This window comes from Nilaparvata lugens, chromosome 4 (assembly GCF_014356525.2).
Source record: "Nilaparvata lugens isolate BPH chromosome 4, ASM1435652v1, whole genome shotgun sequence".
NCBI lineage: Eukaryota > Metazoa > Arthropoda > Insecta > Hemiptera > Delphacidae > Nilaparvata > Nilaparvata lugens.
In genome coordinates this window covers 77,933,538-77,953,884 of record NC_052507.1, presented here as the reverse complement: position 1 = coordinate 77,953,884, position 20,347 = coordinate 77,933,538, and the positions used below count along the sequence as shown (strand labels likewise).

At 35.0% G+C, this 20,347-nt stretch overlaps 1 protein-coding gene across 6 annotated transcripts in view; it reads left to right on the top strand.

The window, feature by feature from the left end:
- The window catches only part of LOC111048224 (protein neuralized), a 293,596-nt gene that overhangs the window by 262,633 nt on the left and 10,616 nt on the right, over positions 1-20,347 (top strand). For 3 of the 6 annotated variants that reach the window (XM_039426552.1, XM_039426554.1, XM_022334095.2), the window contains exons 2-5: positions 11,138-11,310; positions 14,821-14,935; positions 16,681-16,927; positions 18,214-18,568. In XM_039426552.1, coding sequence (XP_039282486.1) covers positions 11,138-11,310; positions 14,821-14,935; positions 16,681-16,927; positions 18,214-18,568 — 890 coding nt within the window. Of the gene's footprint in view, positions 1-1,818; positions 1,951-11,137; positions 11,311-14,820; positions 14,936-16,680; positions 16,928-18,213; positions 18,569-19,870; positions 20,226-20,347 lie in introns of those variants that run through there. The other 3 variants (XM_039426550.1, XM_039426551.1, XM_039426553.1) reach the window with 3 other exon arrangements.

Genomic DNA, 20,347 nt, shown 5'->3' with positions numbered 1-20,347 from the left:
TGTTCTCTAGCCTAGTGCAGGTGCTTCTCGTGCGACCAAAAACAAAGTATCAGAAATGATGTAAAAACGGTAGGCTACACTAATATTCAGACAGTGTAGTTCCACAATCAAGTGCAGGTTCTTCTCGTGCGACCGAAAGCAAAGTATCCGAAACGATGTTAAAACGGTAGGAACACTAATATTCAGAAACTAAAGTGTTATTCTACAGTCAATTGCTCGTTCCTCTCGTACGATCGAAAGCAAAGTATCCGAAACGATACTGAAATTGGTAGGAACACTAATATTCAGACAGTAAAGTGTTGTTCTACAGTCAATTGTTTGTTCCTCTCGTGCGACCGAAAGCAAAGTATCCGAAACGATACTGAAAACGGTAGGAACACTAATATTCAGACAGTAGAGTGTTGTTCTACAGTCAATTGTTTGTTCCTCTCTTACGACCGAAAGTAAAGTAGCCGAAACGACGGTGAATCGAAATCGGTAACGTGTTGGCCTTTGACGCAGCGTATTTTCCTTCCTTGTGGCCTTAAAAAACGACCGCGCTTCCGCGTTGTGTTGTGTATCGTCCACCGCCTAGCAACTCTGCGTCAGTTTTATCATGTGCTTAGAACAGTGTGCATCTGTTTAAGTTATTACAACTATTTAACGCTCTCATAACCCGCGATACTGCTTGTGCATCAAAGTTATTAGAACTATTAACGCGTTCATATCTCGTGATTCTTGCTCAACGTTGAAACCTTTTCAACTGTTTCCTGATTGTTCAAAGTTTGTGATGTGATTTGTGCTAAATTAAACCATTGATAAATAAATAGTTTTCAATTTTTGTGAAGTGAACAACTACAAGACATGAGCTATAACCCGCGATACTGCTTAAAACAGTGTGCAGCCAAGTTATTAGAACTATTAACGCTTTCTTATCTCGTGATTCTTGCTCAACGTTGAAACCTTTTCAACTGTTTCCTGATTTTTCAAAGTGTGTAATGTGATTTGTACTAGAAGAAACCATTGATAAATGAATACTTTTACATTTTTGTGAAGTGAACAACTATTACCTATTTCGGACTATGTGTAACCTTATCTAAATTTGGGAGAGGAATAGCACAAGGTTACCTTTTTTCTCTCTCCCTATCATTTTTATGATGCACTTATTGTATCAATCAATGAAGGATAAAGAATCTTATCTCTGATGAGCCAGACGTTCACTGTGAACTGAGTGTCTTGGTTTACCTCTGAAATTATTATAAATATTTCAAATCCAGAAGAATTCTTTCGATATAATATAAAATGTAATTAATTAGAAGCATCTCTGAGTAATTAAATATACATATATTTCAAATCCAGAAGAAGTCTTTCAATATAATATGAAGTGTGATCAATTAGTAGCATCTCTGTGAAAATATTTCAAATCCAGAAGAATTCTTCCGATATAAGATGTAATATGATTAATTAGAAGCATCTCTGACATTATGATATTCATATTTCAAATCCAGAAGAAGGTTTTCAACATAAATTGAAATGTGATTAATTATAAGCATTTTTGAGATTATGATATACATATTTCAAATCCATAAGAATTATTTCGATATAATGTGAAGTGTAGAACCAAAAATCTGTAGTAAAATCATCCTGCAGTTCTAGTGGTGAAATTCGATTAAAAGTACCTCGAACTAATCCTAGTGATTACATACTGGGTTATTTTATGCTGTTATATGTGATTTGAATAATTGAATTTCAAATAATATAGGCGACTTCTCTGGACTGTTTTGCAATAATTGAGGATTGACAATGGTTGTTTGAATAATAGAACTTTAAATAATATAGGCTATTTTTCTGGATTGTTTTGAAATTGAGGAGTGAAAATGGTTGTGGTATTCTGCTCTCATAGACGTTATTGTGACTTGACTCCGAAAACACCGACTGCTTGGAATATATTGGATATTGCAGAATTCTTTGGTTAGTTTCATTTATTTTATTTACAACTAGATTGATTGAAGTTATGGTTAAGAGGCAGTAAGAAATGTTTTTGGTATCAGTGAGCAGCAATCGGTGTCACACTGACCAATTTCACCAAGTACTATATTATTTAGTATTTTCTTGACTAATCTTGATATTGGATTCGCATACAACAGTGACAGTGAACAGTGGAAATATAATTCCCATATGTTCTAATGGGATTATTTATACTCAATCGGCATACTTCAGTGGGAATAGTCCAATTAGAATTAGTGAGAATTATATTTTCACTGTCACTGTTGTGTGTGAATACAGCTTAATTAAACGTTTTAAACCCATTTAATACATTAACACATTATTGTGTGTTCATCAGTTGTATTGAAACTTGAAACTGAACTCATACTCCCCTAATACAGATGGAAATAAATTGGAAGTTGCATTTGTTCAAATGCTAATTAATGAATAATAATTATTAAACGAAATCCCAATTAAATGCTGTGAATCACCCTGACCAGGGTCAACTGCCCTGGTCAGGCATTCCTGACCGGCAATTAGGAGGTACTTGGTTCGATTCCCGGGCTGACAAATAATTTTTGTATAGTAGCGCTCATCGAATTTCCAACTAGATGTTTACCCTGTTGTCAATATTTGCAGTAGCAGAGGTCAGAGGTCTTCGGGGTGATTTACTGCACTTAATTGGGATTTCGTTTAATAATAATTACTCCTCTAAATAAACTGTTCAGCTCTCTTTAAAAACGAATGGATGTTCTATTTACACCAACATTAAAAATATCCTAAATTCGAATTCAAACTCTTTATTCAATAAAACAATAAACCCTGTTCATACATCATGAATAAACTGTAGTAGGCTACAGTACAGCTACACAGTACAGTACAGCTCTCTAGAAAATTATAAATATTGAATGAAAAAGACTAAGAAATTGTCAAAAAACCATAGATTTATTGATACTTAGAAAGGCCGGTTTCGGTTATTACATCATTGTCAATCTCTGATAAACTCAGTTTATCAGATCGAAACCGGTCTTTCTAAGTATCAATAAATCTGTAGTTTTTTGACAATTCCTTAGTCTGTTTCATTCAATATGAATAATTACCACAATATCAACTTCTCAACTACACAAAAAATTTTAATACTGTTTATCAGACCGAAACCGGTCTTTCTAAGTATCAATAAATCTGTAGTTTTTTGACAATTTCTTAGTATTTTTCATTCAATATGAATAATTACCACAATATCAACTTCTCAACTACACAAAAAAACTATAAGTACTTTATTCACACCTCCGTTGAAAATATCCTGTCCATAAAGTTGTATTATTCAACAAATATCAAGAATTACCACAATATCAACTTCTCAACTACACCAAAAATTTATAAGTACTTTATTCACACCCCCGTTAAAAATATCCTGTTTATAAAGTTGTAATACTCAACAAATATCAAGACTATTTGAAGTTTTGCAAAAGGCAACTCAATATTGTGCTTCTGTAGTTGTTTTTGGCATAGTATCGGCCTGGCATCCATAAATCCACAGGTGGGTCATAAACCGACGACCAGGTAGCCAGCCACCCGTTGAATAGTAATGCCTTCATACATGAATGCTAATTCGGCTTATTCCAACTGGACATGCAACTATTTACGTTATAGAACATTTCTCAGTGATGTTCGCACCCTATTGCCTCTGGTTGTTGATAGGTTTTGATAATACTACAGTAATATATTCGAGGGAACAGATTATTTGTATAAATTTCGCTTCAACTAAGTTTCTGTAACAAAGTTTATGGTGTATTATTTTAGGAGATGCAGTGTATACGAGACTAACAAAAGGTTACCGATATGCCTACGAGTTGATTTGTTTGAAAATAATTGAGAAAAATATGAAACTATATCAAATAAAATTATTGACCGAGCGAAGTGAGGTCTAAGATTCAAGTTGACGGTTTGGCATTTCTCTTAATATTTAAATGTTTATATGTTGCGCATTTACGGCGAATCGCGGTAATAGATTCTCATGAAATTTGACAGGTATGTTCCTTTTTTAATTGCGCGTCGACGTATATACAAGGTTTTTGGAAATTTTGCATTTCAAGGATAATATAAAAGGAGAAAGGAGCCTCCTTCATACGCCAATATTACAGTAAAAATCAGACTATAGAATTATTCATCATAAATCAGCTGTCTAGTGGACTATGATACTACCCGTTCAAAAACATCGAACTTCTTGAAAATGTATCTTTCCATTAACGTTAGTAGACAGTCGAGCTTTCAACAATAGTAAAAAGACTGAATTATTATCTAAATTACTTTTTAGTTCATTGATAGTGTTCGTTAGTACATGGTATCTAATCATAACAGTATCTAATCATAGAGAAAATATACCGTTAATTGCATTAATTATTCGTCTCTGAGTGATTGTACACACTTAGGCGACTCAGGTCGAGAAGAGACTCGACTCTAGTCGAGAGCATGTGTTTCCAAATAGTGACACTCAGACCAGTCGACTCTAGTCTCCGCGACGTCATCATTTGAAAACACATGCTCTCGACTAGAGTCGAGTCTCTTGTTGACTTGAGTCGCGTAAGTGTGAGTTGAGCCATGTGTTAAAATAAAAATGTACAAATGTGTCTTCTCTAACTTTAATTTACTCTCATTTATCAGTTACGAAAACTGTTGTCTGACATCTAAAGATGTTCATAATTTAGACTTCTACCATTTTCGTTCAAGAATCTACAAATAATGTTTATTTCTATGATTCAATTGGACGTAAAACATTAGCATTATTTAAAACGATGGCTTGAAATCGAGACGTTTGTTGCAATGCTAGAAATGGGGTTCCTCTATTAATATCTGGCCTCCATGAACTCTTCTTTTGTAGTATATCGCGTGTCTACTTTCAAAATTTAATTTAGAACTTTATTCACTTTACATTCCCCTGATGCTAGTTGGCAGTCAAGTGAGCAATCGGCCTCATCCTAGAATCATCATCATCATCATCAACATTATCATCGTCATCATCATCATCATCATCATCATCATCATGAAGTAGTCTGTGACGTGGTGAGCTTTCATTAGAAGTCTCACGACTAAGTCCTTGACTTTGTGCCAAAGCACCGGTAGACAAAGTGAATGAGTGAGTGAGTGAGTGAGTGAGTGAGTGAGTGAGTGAGTGAGTGAGTGAGTGAGTGAGGAGGACTTTACCCTCCCATTAAGTATTTGACTCATCTGGCTGCCAAACTTACTCAAGTATGCTACTCGTATCAGTAGACTGTGTTTTGTCTACTTAGTAGTAACTAACTGTAGTTGTTCATTCATACCGGATCTAAAAATTGGAGGAAACTGTGCTCGTATGTGTAGAGGCCTGTTCTTCGTTGAAAAAACCCCAGTTAATCGTTCCAGTTGAATAAACATTTACAGTTACTGTTATCAATTTTAAACGAGGTGAACCACTTTTTCAGAATTCAGATAAAAAGCCGGAATATCAATTCCTGTATGTCGATTGTATTCAATTTATATTTTATTCTATCTCTCCTCAACCAAATCACATTACAACTTTTCAAGTTTACAGTGTTGTTATTTTCAAATCTTTTAAATCAACTATTTAAAAACCATCTTGTTATCTCTGCTTCTTTGAATAACTTTCTCAAATCCTGTTGGATTGAGATGTTTTTGTCTCGTCTTTGTTTCTGCAGTTTACAGTTTTCATTATAAATTCTTTTCAGAACAAAATTAACCATTTAAAAACAATCATGGTTTTATCTTACTGATTTGAATAACTTTCTCAATTCTTGTTCGATTGAAACGTTTTCGTGTTCAGATCATCTTGTTTTTAGTTCTGCAACTTTATAGTTGGTGACGTTTTTAACGTTTGTAACCATTCTACTGATTTGAATAACTTTCTCAATTTTTTCCGATTGAAACGTTTTCGTGTTCAGATCGTCTCGTCTATTCTGCAACTTTATACTTTGTGACGTTTTCATCGTTTGTAACGTTCGATAAACAGTTGAGATAAGACATGTATAAACAAAGTTTTGTCCTTCAAATAATGTGTCGGCTCTTTCAACAGTTCTACAGCCATGTGTTCATTAATGAGCAACTTTATCATGAAGATAATCACATTTTGAGTCATCAAGTCATCATTTGACAAAGCGTGTTTATGTTAGTCAAGTAGTGGTGGCTTGTTGACTTTGACACTCTACAGACAGTTGGGAGTTGCTTGGCAGGTCGTTTTGACTAGACTGTTCCGATAGATAATCAATAGAAGTCACTAGAATCTTGTTGCCTCGGTTTTCCTTCAAATCTCCTTGGATTCCTTGTTTGAATACTCAAAAAATTCAATAACCGTTTGTTGAGTATAAAAATTCCATCAATCTCTTTTCCACATTATCAGCATCATTTATCTTTGTCTCATTAAATAGAAAAACTAAGAAATTGTCAAAAACCACAGATTGTATTGAAAGTTAGAAAGACCGGTTTCGGTTGTTATTACACCATTGTGAATCTCTGATAAACTGGAGATTGGCAATGGTGTAACAACCGAAACCGGTCTTTCTAACTTTCAATGAAATCTGTGGTTTTTGACAATTTCTTAGTCTTTTTATTCAATATGAATAATTACCACAATATCAACTTTTCAACTACACATAAAGTTTGTTTCATTAGTTAGTCCTCAAAATTTTTACCAAGGATTAAATTTAAGTCAATCCATTTTCCCAGTTTGCACCTCCAATATTTCAAACTGACCTCATGTAGTATGTGATAACAAGCCATCGAACTTTGATAGTGTTTTCTAATAAGGCATCTGTGAAAAAGTGGAAATTAATTCAAATTAGAGTTAGAGAGTTTTTGAATTTAGAATAAATAATTGGTTCTGTGATGCCAGATATCAAACCATTGAACTTTGATAGTGTTTTCTAATAAGGCATTTGTGAAAAAGTGGAAATTAATTTAAATTTGAGTACAGAATAAGTTGGTTATGTGATAACAAGCTTTCAAACTTTGATAGTGTTTTCTAATAAGGCATTTGTGAAAAAGTGAAAATTAATTCAAATTAGAGTTTAGAATAAGTTGGTTCTGTGATGCCAGATATCAAACCATTGAACTTTGATAGTGTTTTCTAAAAAGGCATTTGTAAAAAAGTGAAAATTAATTAAAATTAGAGTTTAAAATAAGTTGATTCTGTGATGCCAGATATCAAGCCATCGAACTTGGATAAAGTTTTCTAATAAGGAATTTGTGAAAAAGTTAAAATTAGAGTTTAAAATAAGTTGATTCTGTGATGCCAGATATTAGGCCATCGAACTTTGATAGTGTTTTCTAATAAGGAATTTGTGAAAAAGTGGAAATTCATTTAAACCGAGAGGAAGTGTCGCTTCTAGCTTTTCCGGTCATGAACGGATGTTTCGGGTCTGTAAACCGCCGGTAATCAACTGCTCATCAGATCTCTGTCTCTCTCGCTCACCTACAAACAATGCACTATCAGTGCTTGCCCTCTCTCTCTAGCCACGCGTGTTTGTCTTCCGCCCATTTCCTGTTCCTCCCATTCATGAAAATACGATTTTCGTTGCGCCGCCAGCTAACAGCCATTGTTGTAAGTTTCCCCCGGCACGTCTGAGTTCTCCCCGTTTTTTCCTCCATTCCTTGCGTTCCTCCGGCCTTTGACAAATGCAGTTAACCGTCGTTCTGTTGTCTCAACTCTGGAAATCCTCCTTTGAAAGCTAACTAGAAGTTAATTACTAATGCATTTTCTCTCTGATTCAAAACCGATTTCCAATAGATTTACTGACAAAATATATACTTTTTTGGTCGAATTTAATTTCATTTATTTATCGTCACATTACATCAATTTTTGAGTAACACTCATTTGACTGGTGACATGTCAATACTAGAACAAAATTATATTTAAAAGACTTAGTTCTAACTTCTTGAAAGTAAAATAAATAAATACACTCTATGATGTATCTCATCAAATTCACATGGAAATGAAAGTCACAAAAAGTTAAGTTACACTCTACAGCCCCTTCACTAATCAAAATTGGTGAATTAAATAGTGGTCTATAATCCAGTTTTTTCATTCCCAAACTTTCTATTATATGTATTTTCATCATTTGATAGCAACACCAATACTGCCAAAATACTGTCATTGTAGGCCTCACTATAGCAAAGCTTCTAGTTTCTTTTAATCAATAATTTCAACGTTTCGAAATGCATACTGTATCTATATATCATTCTAAGTAGCAATATAGGCTACACACTCGTTACTGAAAAGTATACCGTAATTCTTAAGGTGCGTACAGATTTACGCGCCGCGAACATGAGCAATTCACTTTTAATCAGCTGATGCCAAGCTTTTTATATCCATATCTTATACCGTTTCTGTAAAAATACAGATATATTCATCTGATTAAAAGTGAATTGCTCATGTTCGCGGCGCATATATCTGCACGCACCTTAATATTCCCATCCTGATGTGGAGGCGAGGAGAGCTTACTTTGAGAAGAGCTTCAGAGTTTGAAATTATTCAAATAACTTTTCCACTGTAATTATTATATTGGAATAACTGATCAACAACTCGACTTTGAAAATTGGTTGTTTCATCTAATAGATGTAGCCACAATGTAGATTATTTTTAGTATTGGTTGTTTCATCTAATAAATGTAGCCACAATGCAGTTCTACTGAGATTATTTTTAGTATCAAATCGTATGAGGGTTTCATAAAATGAGGGAAGCCATACAAATAGTTCATTCATGATTAGAAAAGGGTTGCTTTAGAGGGGTCAAGTGTCAATATTTGGTGGGTTTCCAGTGTGGCTTCAGTTTCATTATTATTATAGCTTCAAAGCTTGTTGAATGTAAGAATATTTTCGTCATCGAATGCTCGAGAATTATAACTGTAATAACAACTTCTGAATCATTATTTGAGAATATTAGGCCACGGTTGCACAAAAGCCTGTTACATTTTAATCGTGATCAAATACCACAAGCACCAATCACAGAATACTTATTTTCGGAAAAGCCATCTCTGATCAAGGTCTATAAATACAGGTCATGACACTCGTGGTCCTTATGGAGCGGCCATTTTGTGGGGTCTTTATGGTGGTACATTTGAAATATTCCAATCTGCTTATAACAAAATCATGCATTATGCTTTTTAAAAACAATATTCTGGTTCAGATAATATGTAAATTCAGGTTTTCGATTTTTTAATAATAAATGGTTCAATAATTCATTTTTTATCTTCAAAAATTGTTCTTATTCTTGTAACTTGTTATGATTCATAAGGCATTGGGACAAAAGGCTAATAACCTCAATAAGAGTTTAAAGTTCCCAATCTAAAAATCGACAATTCAGTTCCTAGTTGGAATCTAAATATTATTATTCTGTGGGAAGAATTTATTTTACAATTCAAAGCCAAGCAATATTCCTTGAACAATATAACAAAATAACACATCATGTTGTTCAATCTATAATGATAACATCTGATAAATTTGAAAATTGGTGAACTAGAACCCCATAAAATGGCGATTTTGCAATGCATCACGGGATTGTGTCATGACCTGTATTTATAGACCTTGTCTCTGATTGGTTCTCGTAACATTTAATCACGATTAAAGTTTAACAAGCTTTTGTGCAACTTTTGAGTGATTTGTGGATGCCCAATGCAGTCAAATACAAGTACTCCTCTCTCAACAAATGTTCGCAGAGCTTTCAAGCAAGATTTTCCACTTTGAATAAAGAACATTGCTTGCCATATGCCTGATTCGGCTGTAAATAAAATGGAGGAAACAGCTGGTAGTTGTATGTGCACACCGGTCGGTTTGTGGGTTTGCAGCTGTCGGCCTTTGTAGGGAGGGTTCTTACCCCTCTGCATTATGCAGTACAACCTGGTCTAGGGTCTTGCACCTTGATTTCCCCCTCCCTTCTCACTCCAACCTGGCTCTGATAGCATTGTCCTTGGGTACGGGGTTGGTATTCGAGAAAAAAGTGTTTTTTCAATTATATACTACCTACTTGTGTATACGATTTTCCAATACAGTACATTAATTATATTCGGGGCCTATAACATGTTTAAATACAAACTAAAGCTGCGTTTACACCTGGTTTGACGGAAATTTTGTCCAAAATCATTGACAAAATAATGTAAATTACAAAATAATATTGTACTTTGGCATTGTGCGACATTTTTTGTCAATGCCAAAATTCTCTCATCCTCATCGATTGATCAGCTTGGTAGTCAGCTGCAGGTTATTGGAATAGGAAATAATAATTATTATTGAACTTTTAGACTAGGCACACACCAGTTAGTCAAGACAAGACAAGACACGTTTAGTCACATTACTTCACATTGTTGCTTATGAAGCAACACACACCGATTAGTCATTGCAATTGGACATGTCTTCATAAGAAACTATTTGAAGTATTGTGACTAAACATGTCTTTTCTTGTCTTGACTAACTGGTGTGTGACTAGCCTTAGCTTGAATTTTATCACTAGTAGTTCTGTGAACAGTAGACCTCACGCAGTATTCTCATCCACAATTACCTGATTGAAACTATAGACCTGATGGGAATACAGCAATAGACTGACTTCTCCACACATCTGTGTAATCACTTGTCAGCTGATTTATGATGAATAATTATTCTATAGTCTGATTTTTACTTTAATATTGGCGTATGAAGGAGGCTCCTTCTTCCTTTTATATTATCCTTGAAATGCAAAATTTGTAAAAACCTTGTATATACGTCGACGCGCAATTAAAAAAGGAACATACCTGTGAAATTTCATGGAAATCTATTACCGCGTTTTGCCGTAAATGCGCAACATAAAAACATATGAACATTTAAACATTAAGAGAAATGCCAAACCGTCGACTTGAATCTTAGACTTGTATTATAACTTTCTGTTTAGTTATGAAAGTCATATTTTGGTAGATATCCTTAGGACTTGAAAAAATTGGTGGTTTTGACAAAGTCAAGTTGTTCTCATGCAAGTTGTATAATTTAATCTTATATATTGAATATAAATTATGTTTGAGTAACATTGTACAATATCTATTTATTTATCTATTCTATATTTTTCACAAAAACACGACATTAAAGTGATTGGGAGAGGAAAAATAAGGTTACAGTTTGGTAGAAAACTAAATTCCGTTTTTTTGTTTTGTTGCAGCGCCTCGCTCGAACAATGGTGGCGGCGGAACAAACAACCTGCCACCGCTGCTGTTCCATCAGGTGCACGGTGACAACATCCGCATCATCAGAGACGGCTTTGTCGCTCGGCGAGCGGAGAGCTTCTGCAAGGGAGTCACCTTCACTAATCGACCTGTCAAAGTCGCCGAGAGAGTAAGTAACCAATAATTATACAGATAATTTTGTTTATATTAAGTTTATTATAAGTTTTTTTTTATTAAGATTCAAGTTATAAGTGAACAAACTACAGTTTATACTATAGTGAGATCCAAGTTATAAGTCAGTGAAAATTAAATCACTTCACTTATATTGGATACTTATTCAAATTAATAAAAACAATATAAACAAAGTTTTCAAAGTAACTATAACGTTTTTAAATGTTTTAATAAAAGGGTACTACAAGTTTCTATATTGTTTTTATTAATTTCAATCAAAATGATAGAACGGTATGATTGCCAATTTTTTGTTACTACCGCTCTCTATAGTAGCTCTGATTCAAATCATACCGGTGAAATATGAATTGTTAATGAATTATCAATTCTATCTCCAATATATTTCATTCATAAAGAAATTATTTCATTCAAAAAACTGATTCATAATTTCATTCATAAAAGAATCTGTTTTGTTATACACTAAGGAGAATCTGCATCGTTATCAATTAAGAAATACTGTTCACTCTGTTAATACCAGAAACAATAGACAGATCTATATTCAATACCAAAGATTGTCTAAATCTTTAAACAGTTTTGAAGCAGTTGGGCAAAAGGTGTATAATAAGTTACCGCTACACCTCCAACAAACACCCCTAAAACTGTTCAAATTGAAGGTGCACGATTGGCTGGCAAAAAATCCTTTTTATAAATTAAGTGAATTTTACGAGAGCAGAATCAGCATACCTTAATTCTTATTGTTAGCACGTATGAACTAGCTGCTTAATTTTGTAATATTGTCTTTGTTATTTGTAATATTTGGAAAATATGTAATCTAAATAGCATTGTAATAGTAACAATGTGTCTCTTAATGTGTGACTGTCTATTTCATGTTCTATTTGTGTGACTTTGTCTTGTGCTTTTTTGGCTGGCTGACAATAAAATTGAATTTATTTATTTATTTATTTATCATTATAAGATTAATAAATCTTTTCATAATTTGATCATGAATTTTAATGATTGAGATTAAATATTCTTCATAATTCTAATTCATGATATGTGTTTCTTTGTAGCTAACAAACGATTTGGCAACGATGCGGACCTTGAAAAAGATAGAATTATCTGTTTTTTCTAATGACAGACATAGATATCAGTATATCTGAACATCAATTGTTAATAAATTATCAAATCTATCTCAAATCATAGAGAAAAGAATACTAATATCTAATTCTTGCTTAAATTTATTGCATTCATAACTAGACTATATATTTCCATGATTTGATAATGAATTCTTATAATTGAGATTAAATATTTTTAATATTTTCATTCATCATATGTATCTCTTTGAAGCCAACAATCGATTTGGCAACGGTACGTACCTTGAAAAGGATAGAGCTATCTGCTTTGTCTAATGACAGACAAGGATAGCAAACCAATGTTAATCAGGTGCTGACTTCATAACGTGAACCTCTCTAGTAATGTGACTTTAAAAAATGTTATTTGACAAAGTCGATGTAGGCCTATTTTTTGTAAATATTGAATGACTATAAAATTCTATTCTAATGTAGATTTATAATTGGGCATCTTCCAATAATATTCTTCGAGGACGAATATCAAATCATATCACCCGCCTCATTACTCACGCACAAGCCTAGAGCTAATGTGGACATCACCATCAGCAAAAAAATCATTATCCCATAACGTGGTTGAAGAACCTCATTACTCACGCACAAGCCTAGAGCTAATGTGGACATCACCCTCAGCAAAAAACCATTATCCCATAACGTGGTTGAAGAACCTCATTACTCACGCACAAGCCTAGAGCTAATGTGGACATCACCATCAGCAAAAAATCATTATCCCATAACGTGGTTGAAGAACCTCATTACTCACGCACAAGCCTAGAGCTAATGTGGACATCACCCTCAGCAAAAAATCATTATCCCATAACGTGGTTGAAGAACCTCATTACTCACGCACAAGCCTAGAGCTAATGTGGACATCAACCTCAGCAAAGAAAATCATTATCCCATAACGTGGTTGAGGAACCTTATAAACTTGACGAGATTAAAACATTCCGGTGGACGTAATTTATCTAAAAATTGGTTCTAAAAGTGCCGTACATAATTGTTTTGGAGACAGTGTCCAATTTTAAATTGGATATTGAACATTTGACCTCACAATGAGAGGCTACGCCTACATGGCAAGTTAAGGTAGTCTCGGAAAGTGCTCTTAATAGCCAGGAATTAGTCTGTCTCTCTCACACACACACACTCTCTCTCTCTCACACACACAGCTCTTCTGTGATGTCAATCAGCCCCCATAGTTTAAACTCGTCTAATCTTTATACAGGGTGTGGGTGTTTGTCCATTCTAATAACAGGATGCAGCCATTGTCATCTCAACGAAACCAGTTGACAGCTCGTCTTATTGGCTTCAACTAAATTACTCACACTTCATTCAATCTCTACTTGCTGCAAGGAATAAATTAATGAATCTATCATTTTCATTCATTGTACTACATGCTTCCTTTTTAAATTATAATGTTCGTTATCATTAAACTCGAACGATTTCAAGTGTCATGTTTCATGAAATTTGTTTGACGTTTTGATGTGACATATCCAGTGATACAATTCACTTCATATCCTGTTTGTCAATTAATACTTATATTTGATTCGTTGAGTTGATACCAATCTAAAACTTAGATAGACTCTCTAAGGTGTTTATCTTCAAACTGGATGACATTCTCTTCCCACATCTCAAGCTCCTTGGAAAACGATTTTACAGTTCAAATCATTCCACCGATGTCCTTATCTTTCCTTGAAACTGCAAATTCAAATCATTCAACTTCTGAGTTATATCTGTGAGAAATAAAAAAATTTTGTAGCAATGTTTCTCAATGCATGGTTGACAACCCAAGCATTTCTGTGAGCTACCAAAAACCACCCCACGAGCTACCGGTCGCGATCGACTGTTTGGCGACCACTGCTCTAAGGCAATCTAAGACTTAGACTCAACTCACACTTACGCGACTCAAGTCGAGAAGAGACTGCGACTCTAGTCTCTTCTCGACGCAGCGTGTGTTTTCAAATGGTGACGTCGCGGAGACTAGAATCGACTGGTCTGAGTGTCACCATTTGGGAACTCATGCTGCGTCGAGATGAGACTAGAGTTGCAGTCTCTTCTCGACTTGAGTTGTGTAAGTGTGAGTTGAGCCTTAAGGTGCGTACAGACTTTCGCTCTGCTCCGCAATCGAACGTCTCTCGAGCAGATCGATTTGATGATCGACCGGGGAGCAAGAGTGGAACGCGAGAAGAGCCAACATCTCCCGTAACATTCATGATCGCAGTGATTGTGGAGCGAGTGCGGAACGTGCGCGGAGCGTGTTGGAGGCGCGTATATCTGTACGCACCTTTAAACTCAATGAATCAAATAATATTAAAAATATGATGATGTTGATTTCATGATAGATGAAAAAGGTGATCAAATCTTCATGGCTTCATTTATTGTTTCAGGTATACATCAAGTTCCTAGAAGTATCAAGTAATTGGAGTGGAGTAATAAGACTTGGATTCACATGCAATGATCCCATAACGCTTAGAAACGGCCTACCCAAGTATGCTTGTCCAGGTAAGTCGATTCTAATCTCTAATTTCATTTTGCATCACTGAAGAAATGTATTAGAAAACTGTCAAAGATCTCATGAATATTTATTGGAGCTTCATTGGTTTGTTGTAATAATATTTTCATTCATTTCTTTGTGATAATGGTGTGGTGAATTGAAATGCAGTACTAGATTATGCCTTTTTTCAATTGTGAAAATGTTTTGTGATTGAAATTCAAAATAGAATTTATTATAATATACTATCAAAGATCTAATGGATATTTATTGGAGCTTCATTGGTTTGTTTTAAATGATATTTTCATTCATTTTTCATGATAATGGAGTGTTGAATTGAATGCAGTGCTAGATTATTCCTTTTTTCAATTGAGAAAAGTTTTTGTGATTGAAATTCAAAATAGAATTTATTAGAATATACTATCAAAGATCTAATGAAAATTTATTGGAGCTTCATTGGTTTGTTTTAAATCATATTTTAATTAATTTTTATTACAATTGAGTGGTGGATTTATACTAGATTATTCCTTTTACCTGTGAGATATTATAACCTCAACCTTTTAACAACATTAACTTTTCCAAAATTTTTGGAGAGAAATAGTACAGGCTCAGCCTAGTTTTTCCTCCAATGTCATACTTATATTATGATTATAGTGTTTTGTACAATGAATAAATAAATAAATAGATCACCCGGAAGACTTCTGCTATTGCAAATATTGACAACAGGGTAAACAGGTAGATTTAAATTCGATGAGCGCTACAAATAATTTTTGAATAGTAATTTCCATCTAGCTGTTTACCCTGTTGTCAATATTTGCAGTAGCAGAAGTCTTCGGGGTGATTTACAGCATTTAATTTGGATTTTCGTTTAGTAATAATTAAAATTTTATCGGTATGTGATTGAAAAATGTAGTTATCTCGTTTTTTATTGGAATTTACAGTGTCTTTTAACATTGAAAACATAACCTATTTTTTCGGACATGTTATTCATTATCAAAATTTTGGGAACATAATAGTTTTCCGCGACACTGCACAGAAAGCAGCTGTTTTCCAGTCCCTACGTAGATCTGAAAGACCTTGTTTGCAGACGACTCTCGTCTGACGTCAGAAAAGGGTTTTCTTTCCAGCCTAGACCGGAAAACGTACTCTTTCTGGCCACTAACATGGAAGTCTGTAGTTAATAAGTCATCCGCTAGATTGGGCGAGTGTCAACATTCTTCATCTGAAGTTGCAATTATTTCAGTTCGAGCTTCGAATCAAACTAATTCAGCATTTGCTTCGCAACCATTTTTATTCAATTATTTATTGTTGATTAGCGCATTCCGAATTTCCAAAAATGCTTGAAGATGACGACGCCCGTGATATTCCAAGTGAAATTTTAAAAGAATCTGAAATCCTGACTGCAAATCTTCTATCACTAAAATCAAGAGATAGGTACGATAACTTAACGAGTGTTCTTTATTTTGTATTCTTTATTTATTTTGTCAGTAATACCTGTAGTGTGGCGAAAAATATCGTTCGCACCACAGGCAAAAATGTTTTTCCGGCTCTCAATCTTTTCTAGTCCTCGGCCTACGGCCTCGGACTTGAAAACCTATTTCGAGCTGGAAGAATCTCATTTTCTGCTCTAGGTGCGAAATATACTATTGGGCCATGCCTGTTGTTATTTCCTGATCATATTCATATTACTTGTGATTGTATCCACAGAAAATAAATAAATTAATTAATAATTTTATTTTTCTGAACGTTTTTGCAGATCTAACGAATAAGCCAGGCTACTGGGCAAAAGCGTTGGCTGAGAGGTTTTGTGCGCGAGACACAATTTTATTCTTCTATGTGACGTCAGCGGGCGACGTGCACTTCGGCATTGACGGAGAGGAGAAGGGTATCTTCCTGAGTGGAGTCGACACCAGGAATCAGCTGTGGGCGATGATCGACGTCTACGGAAACTCGACCGAGATTGAGTTACTCGATGCTAGACAACACCTTAACAACTCTAGAAGGTATGTAGTCTCAACGAATGCTCATGAATTAGCGAATGTTCACGAATTTCGAATGTTAACGCATTAACGAATTTCGAATGTTAACGAATTAACGAATGTTAACGAATTAACGAATTTTGAATGTTAACGAATTAACGAATTTTGAATGTTAACGAATTAACGAATTTTGAATGTTAACGAATTAACGAATGTTAACGAATTTCGAATGTTAACGAATTTCGAACGTTAACGAATTAACGAATGTTAACGAATTTCGAATGTTAACGAATTAACGAATTTCGAACGTTAACGAATTTCGAATGTTAACGAATCAATGAATTTCGAATGTTAACGAATTTCGAGAATAGAGCTGCTAATAGAAATATAAATGCTTGATGCTGCTATACAACACTTAAACAATTTTAGAAGGTATGCAGTACTAGAATGTCAACGATTTATAATTTTAAGAAAAGAGCTACTGATAGAAATAGATGCTATATGCTGGTTGCTATCTAGACAACATATTAACAATTCTAGAAGGTACTAAAATGTTGACGAGTAATAATTTGTTATATTTTCCATAGATTTTAAGAAAAAAACATGGTAGGAACAATCTTTTCTGAAATTTGATTTTATGCATAGTAACGCAGAATATTCTAGAAATTTGGGGCACTTTCATTGCAAAATCGTTTAGTGCAAACTCATAATTTAGTGGATACTCTAGAATTCGGTGGATTTTCATTGCTAATTCTTTCAGGGCATACTCATCATTTAGTGGATATTCTAGAATTCAGTGCATTTTTATTGCTAAACTATTAAATGGGGTGGTGTCAGTCAATGAGTCACCTATGCATTCCAAAACTTTCCCCTCATCACTCCACTGAGTTGCAGTATCAACCGAGCAATGGTTCAGTTTTTAGGTGCCATTTAGTCGCAACAGTGCATAAGATAGGGAAAAACTGAATACGGGGACTGTAAACGAACCAATAACACAGAATTGATGGCTTTGCTTGATGTACCTTTACCTTATTGGGCTCTGAAATGGTAATCATCCAAATTTCATAGGCGTAAAATAATCCAAGAAGATGGAAAAAGTAAATATAAAATTGATTGATATGTTTTGACAGTAAACAGAGTTCATAACACTTGGGAAATCGGTTGTTGTAAAAAATACAACACGCGACTGCTCGTGTGATTGAGTAGGGCGCGACTACCGGAAGGTTAATTATTCTAATGTATCGTTGAACTTGTATTTTCAATTTAGATTCGATGTTAATTGAATTTAATGTTTAATTTATCCATTCCAGAATAATCACGAATGGAACCACCGACTCGAGTCCAGAAGTGCTCGACCGCCGTCTCATCACATCGATGCAGGCGCTGAACGTGAGCCACTGCTCGCCGCCCCCGATGGAGGCGGATCCGCCCCTTCCAGCCTCCGCGGTAGTGGAGCCGCCTCCGCAACAGCCGCCTCCCGCCGTCTCCCGCTTCACACAGCAACAGCAACACCACTACACGCCGCTCGTCTTCCATCGGACGCGCGGACGTAACATAAGACTGAGCAACGATCGCTGTATCGCCACGCGTAGCGAGACTGAGTTCTGTCAGGGCTATGTGTTCACGGCGAGGCCTCTGCAGCTGGGGGAGAGGATACTCATTCAGGTAATACTCTCAGATTTTGCATGTTACTATTTTATATCGCTTGAATATACCTCTCATATAGGAGAATACTCACACAGGTGTGAGTCTCATTTGTATTACTCAACTAGACTATAAACTAACAACAGCTCATAATAGTAGAGAGAATTCTCATAATTAGAGCTTAACTATACTATATAACTAACTTACTATACTACTATATTACTATATTACTATACTTACTATACTAATAGCTAACTTACTATACTAGTGCTCAACTTAACTATAAACTAACAACAGCATAATAAGACAGAATTCTTATTAAATAAAAATACTAAGAAATTGTCAAAAACCACAGATTGTATTTAAATTTATAAAAACCGGTTTCGGTTGTTAACCATTGTCAATCTCTGATCATCTAAAACTAAATACGAGAGCAGCAGTAGTTTTAGTTTATCAGATATTGACAATAGAATTTGGGAGAGGAATAGCACAAAGTTACCTTATTTTTTCTCTCCCTATCATTTTGATGATGTACTTATTGTATGAATCAATAAACACCGTTTTCAATAAACTGTCGTAGAGTTCATTACATTTTCATTAAATAAGGAGAGATAATTATCTTAACAGTTAACCGCTGCACCGAATATTATATTTTTATTTAATAAGGAAAGAGAATACTTCCTAAAGTGTCGCTGCACATCTCTATGATAAGAGAGAGACAATCGCTACACAGAATATAAAAATTAAGAACAGTCTGTGCTAGTCTGTATTTAAGCTATTAATTTGTATAGAGTTTCATGTTGTCCACAGCCTTCTAAGTTTTTATCGAACTGAACGGATGTTCCTCATCATAATAATGAGCTTATTCCATCATTTTCCCGTTTTCAAAATGTTTTGAAGGCTTGTCTTGAGATAAATTTACTGACAAGATGCATCTTACACGACGTGATACTTACATGATAGATGATGGATGTTTTAAATTACTGTACTGTGAAAGGTCTCTAGTTGTAAAGATAAGTTATAACCTTATAGTATTCAAGTGATAAAACTGTCGAATTTATATTTTGTTTTGAAGTCGTTTGTAACATACAAACCGTCAAATTTTCCAAACTAACGGCCTGAGTGTTACAGTGCCATATAATAAAACTCTATAGTGAGGTCCATGTTATAATGGCAGTGGATAAAGATAGAACAACAGCGTTACCTGTTCTCTGCCTTAATTATACTTCTATATTGTCAAAAACAAATTTGGCATCGTTGAAGCTGTATTTTTAATTTAGATTCGATGGTAATTGAATTTAATGTTTAATTTATCCATTGCAGAATAATCACTAATGGCACCACCGACTCGAGTCCAGAAGTGCTCGACCGCCGTCTCATCACATCGATGCAGGCGCTGAACGTGAGCCACTGCTCGCCGCCCCCGATGGAGGCGGATCCGCCCCTCCCAGCCTCCGCGGTAGTGGAGCCGCCTCCGCAACAGCCGCCTCCCGCCGTCTCCCGCTTCACACAGCAACAGCAACACCACTACACGCCGCTCGTCTTCCATCGGACGCGCGGACGTAACATAAGACTGAGCAACGATCGCTGTATCGCCACGCGTAGCGAGACTGAGTTCTGCCAGGGCTATGTGTTCACGGCGAGGCCTCTGCAGCTGGGGGAAAGGATACTCATACAGGTAATACTCTCAGATTTTGCAAGTTAGTATCTTATTTCACCTGAATATACCTCTCATATAGGAGAATACTCACACAGGTGTGAGTCTCATTTGTATTACTCAACTAGACTATAAACTAACAA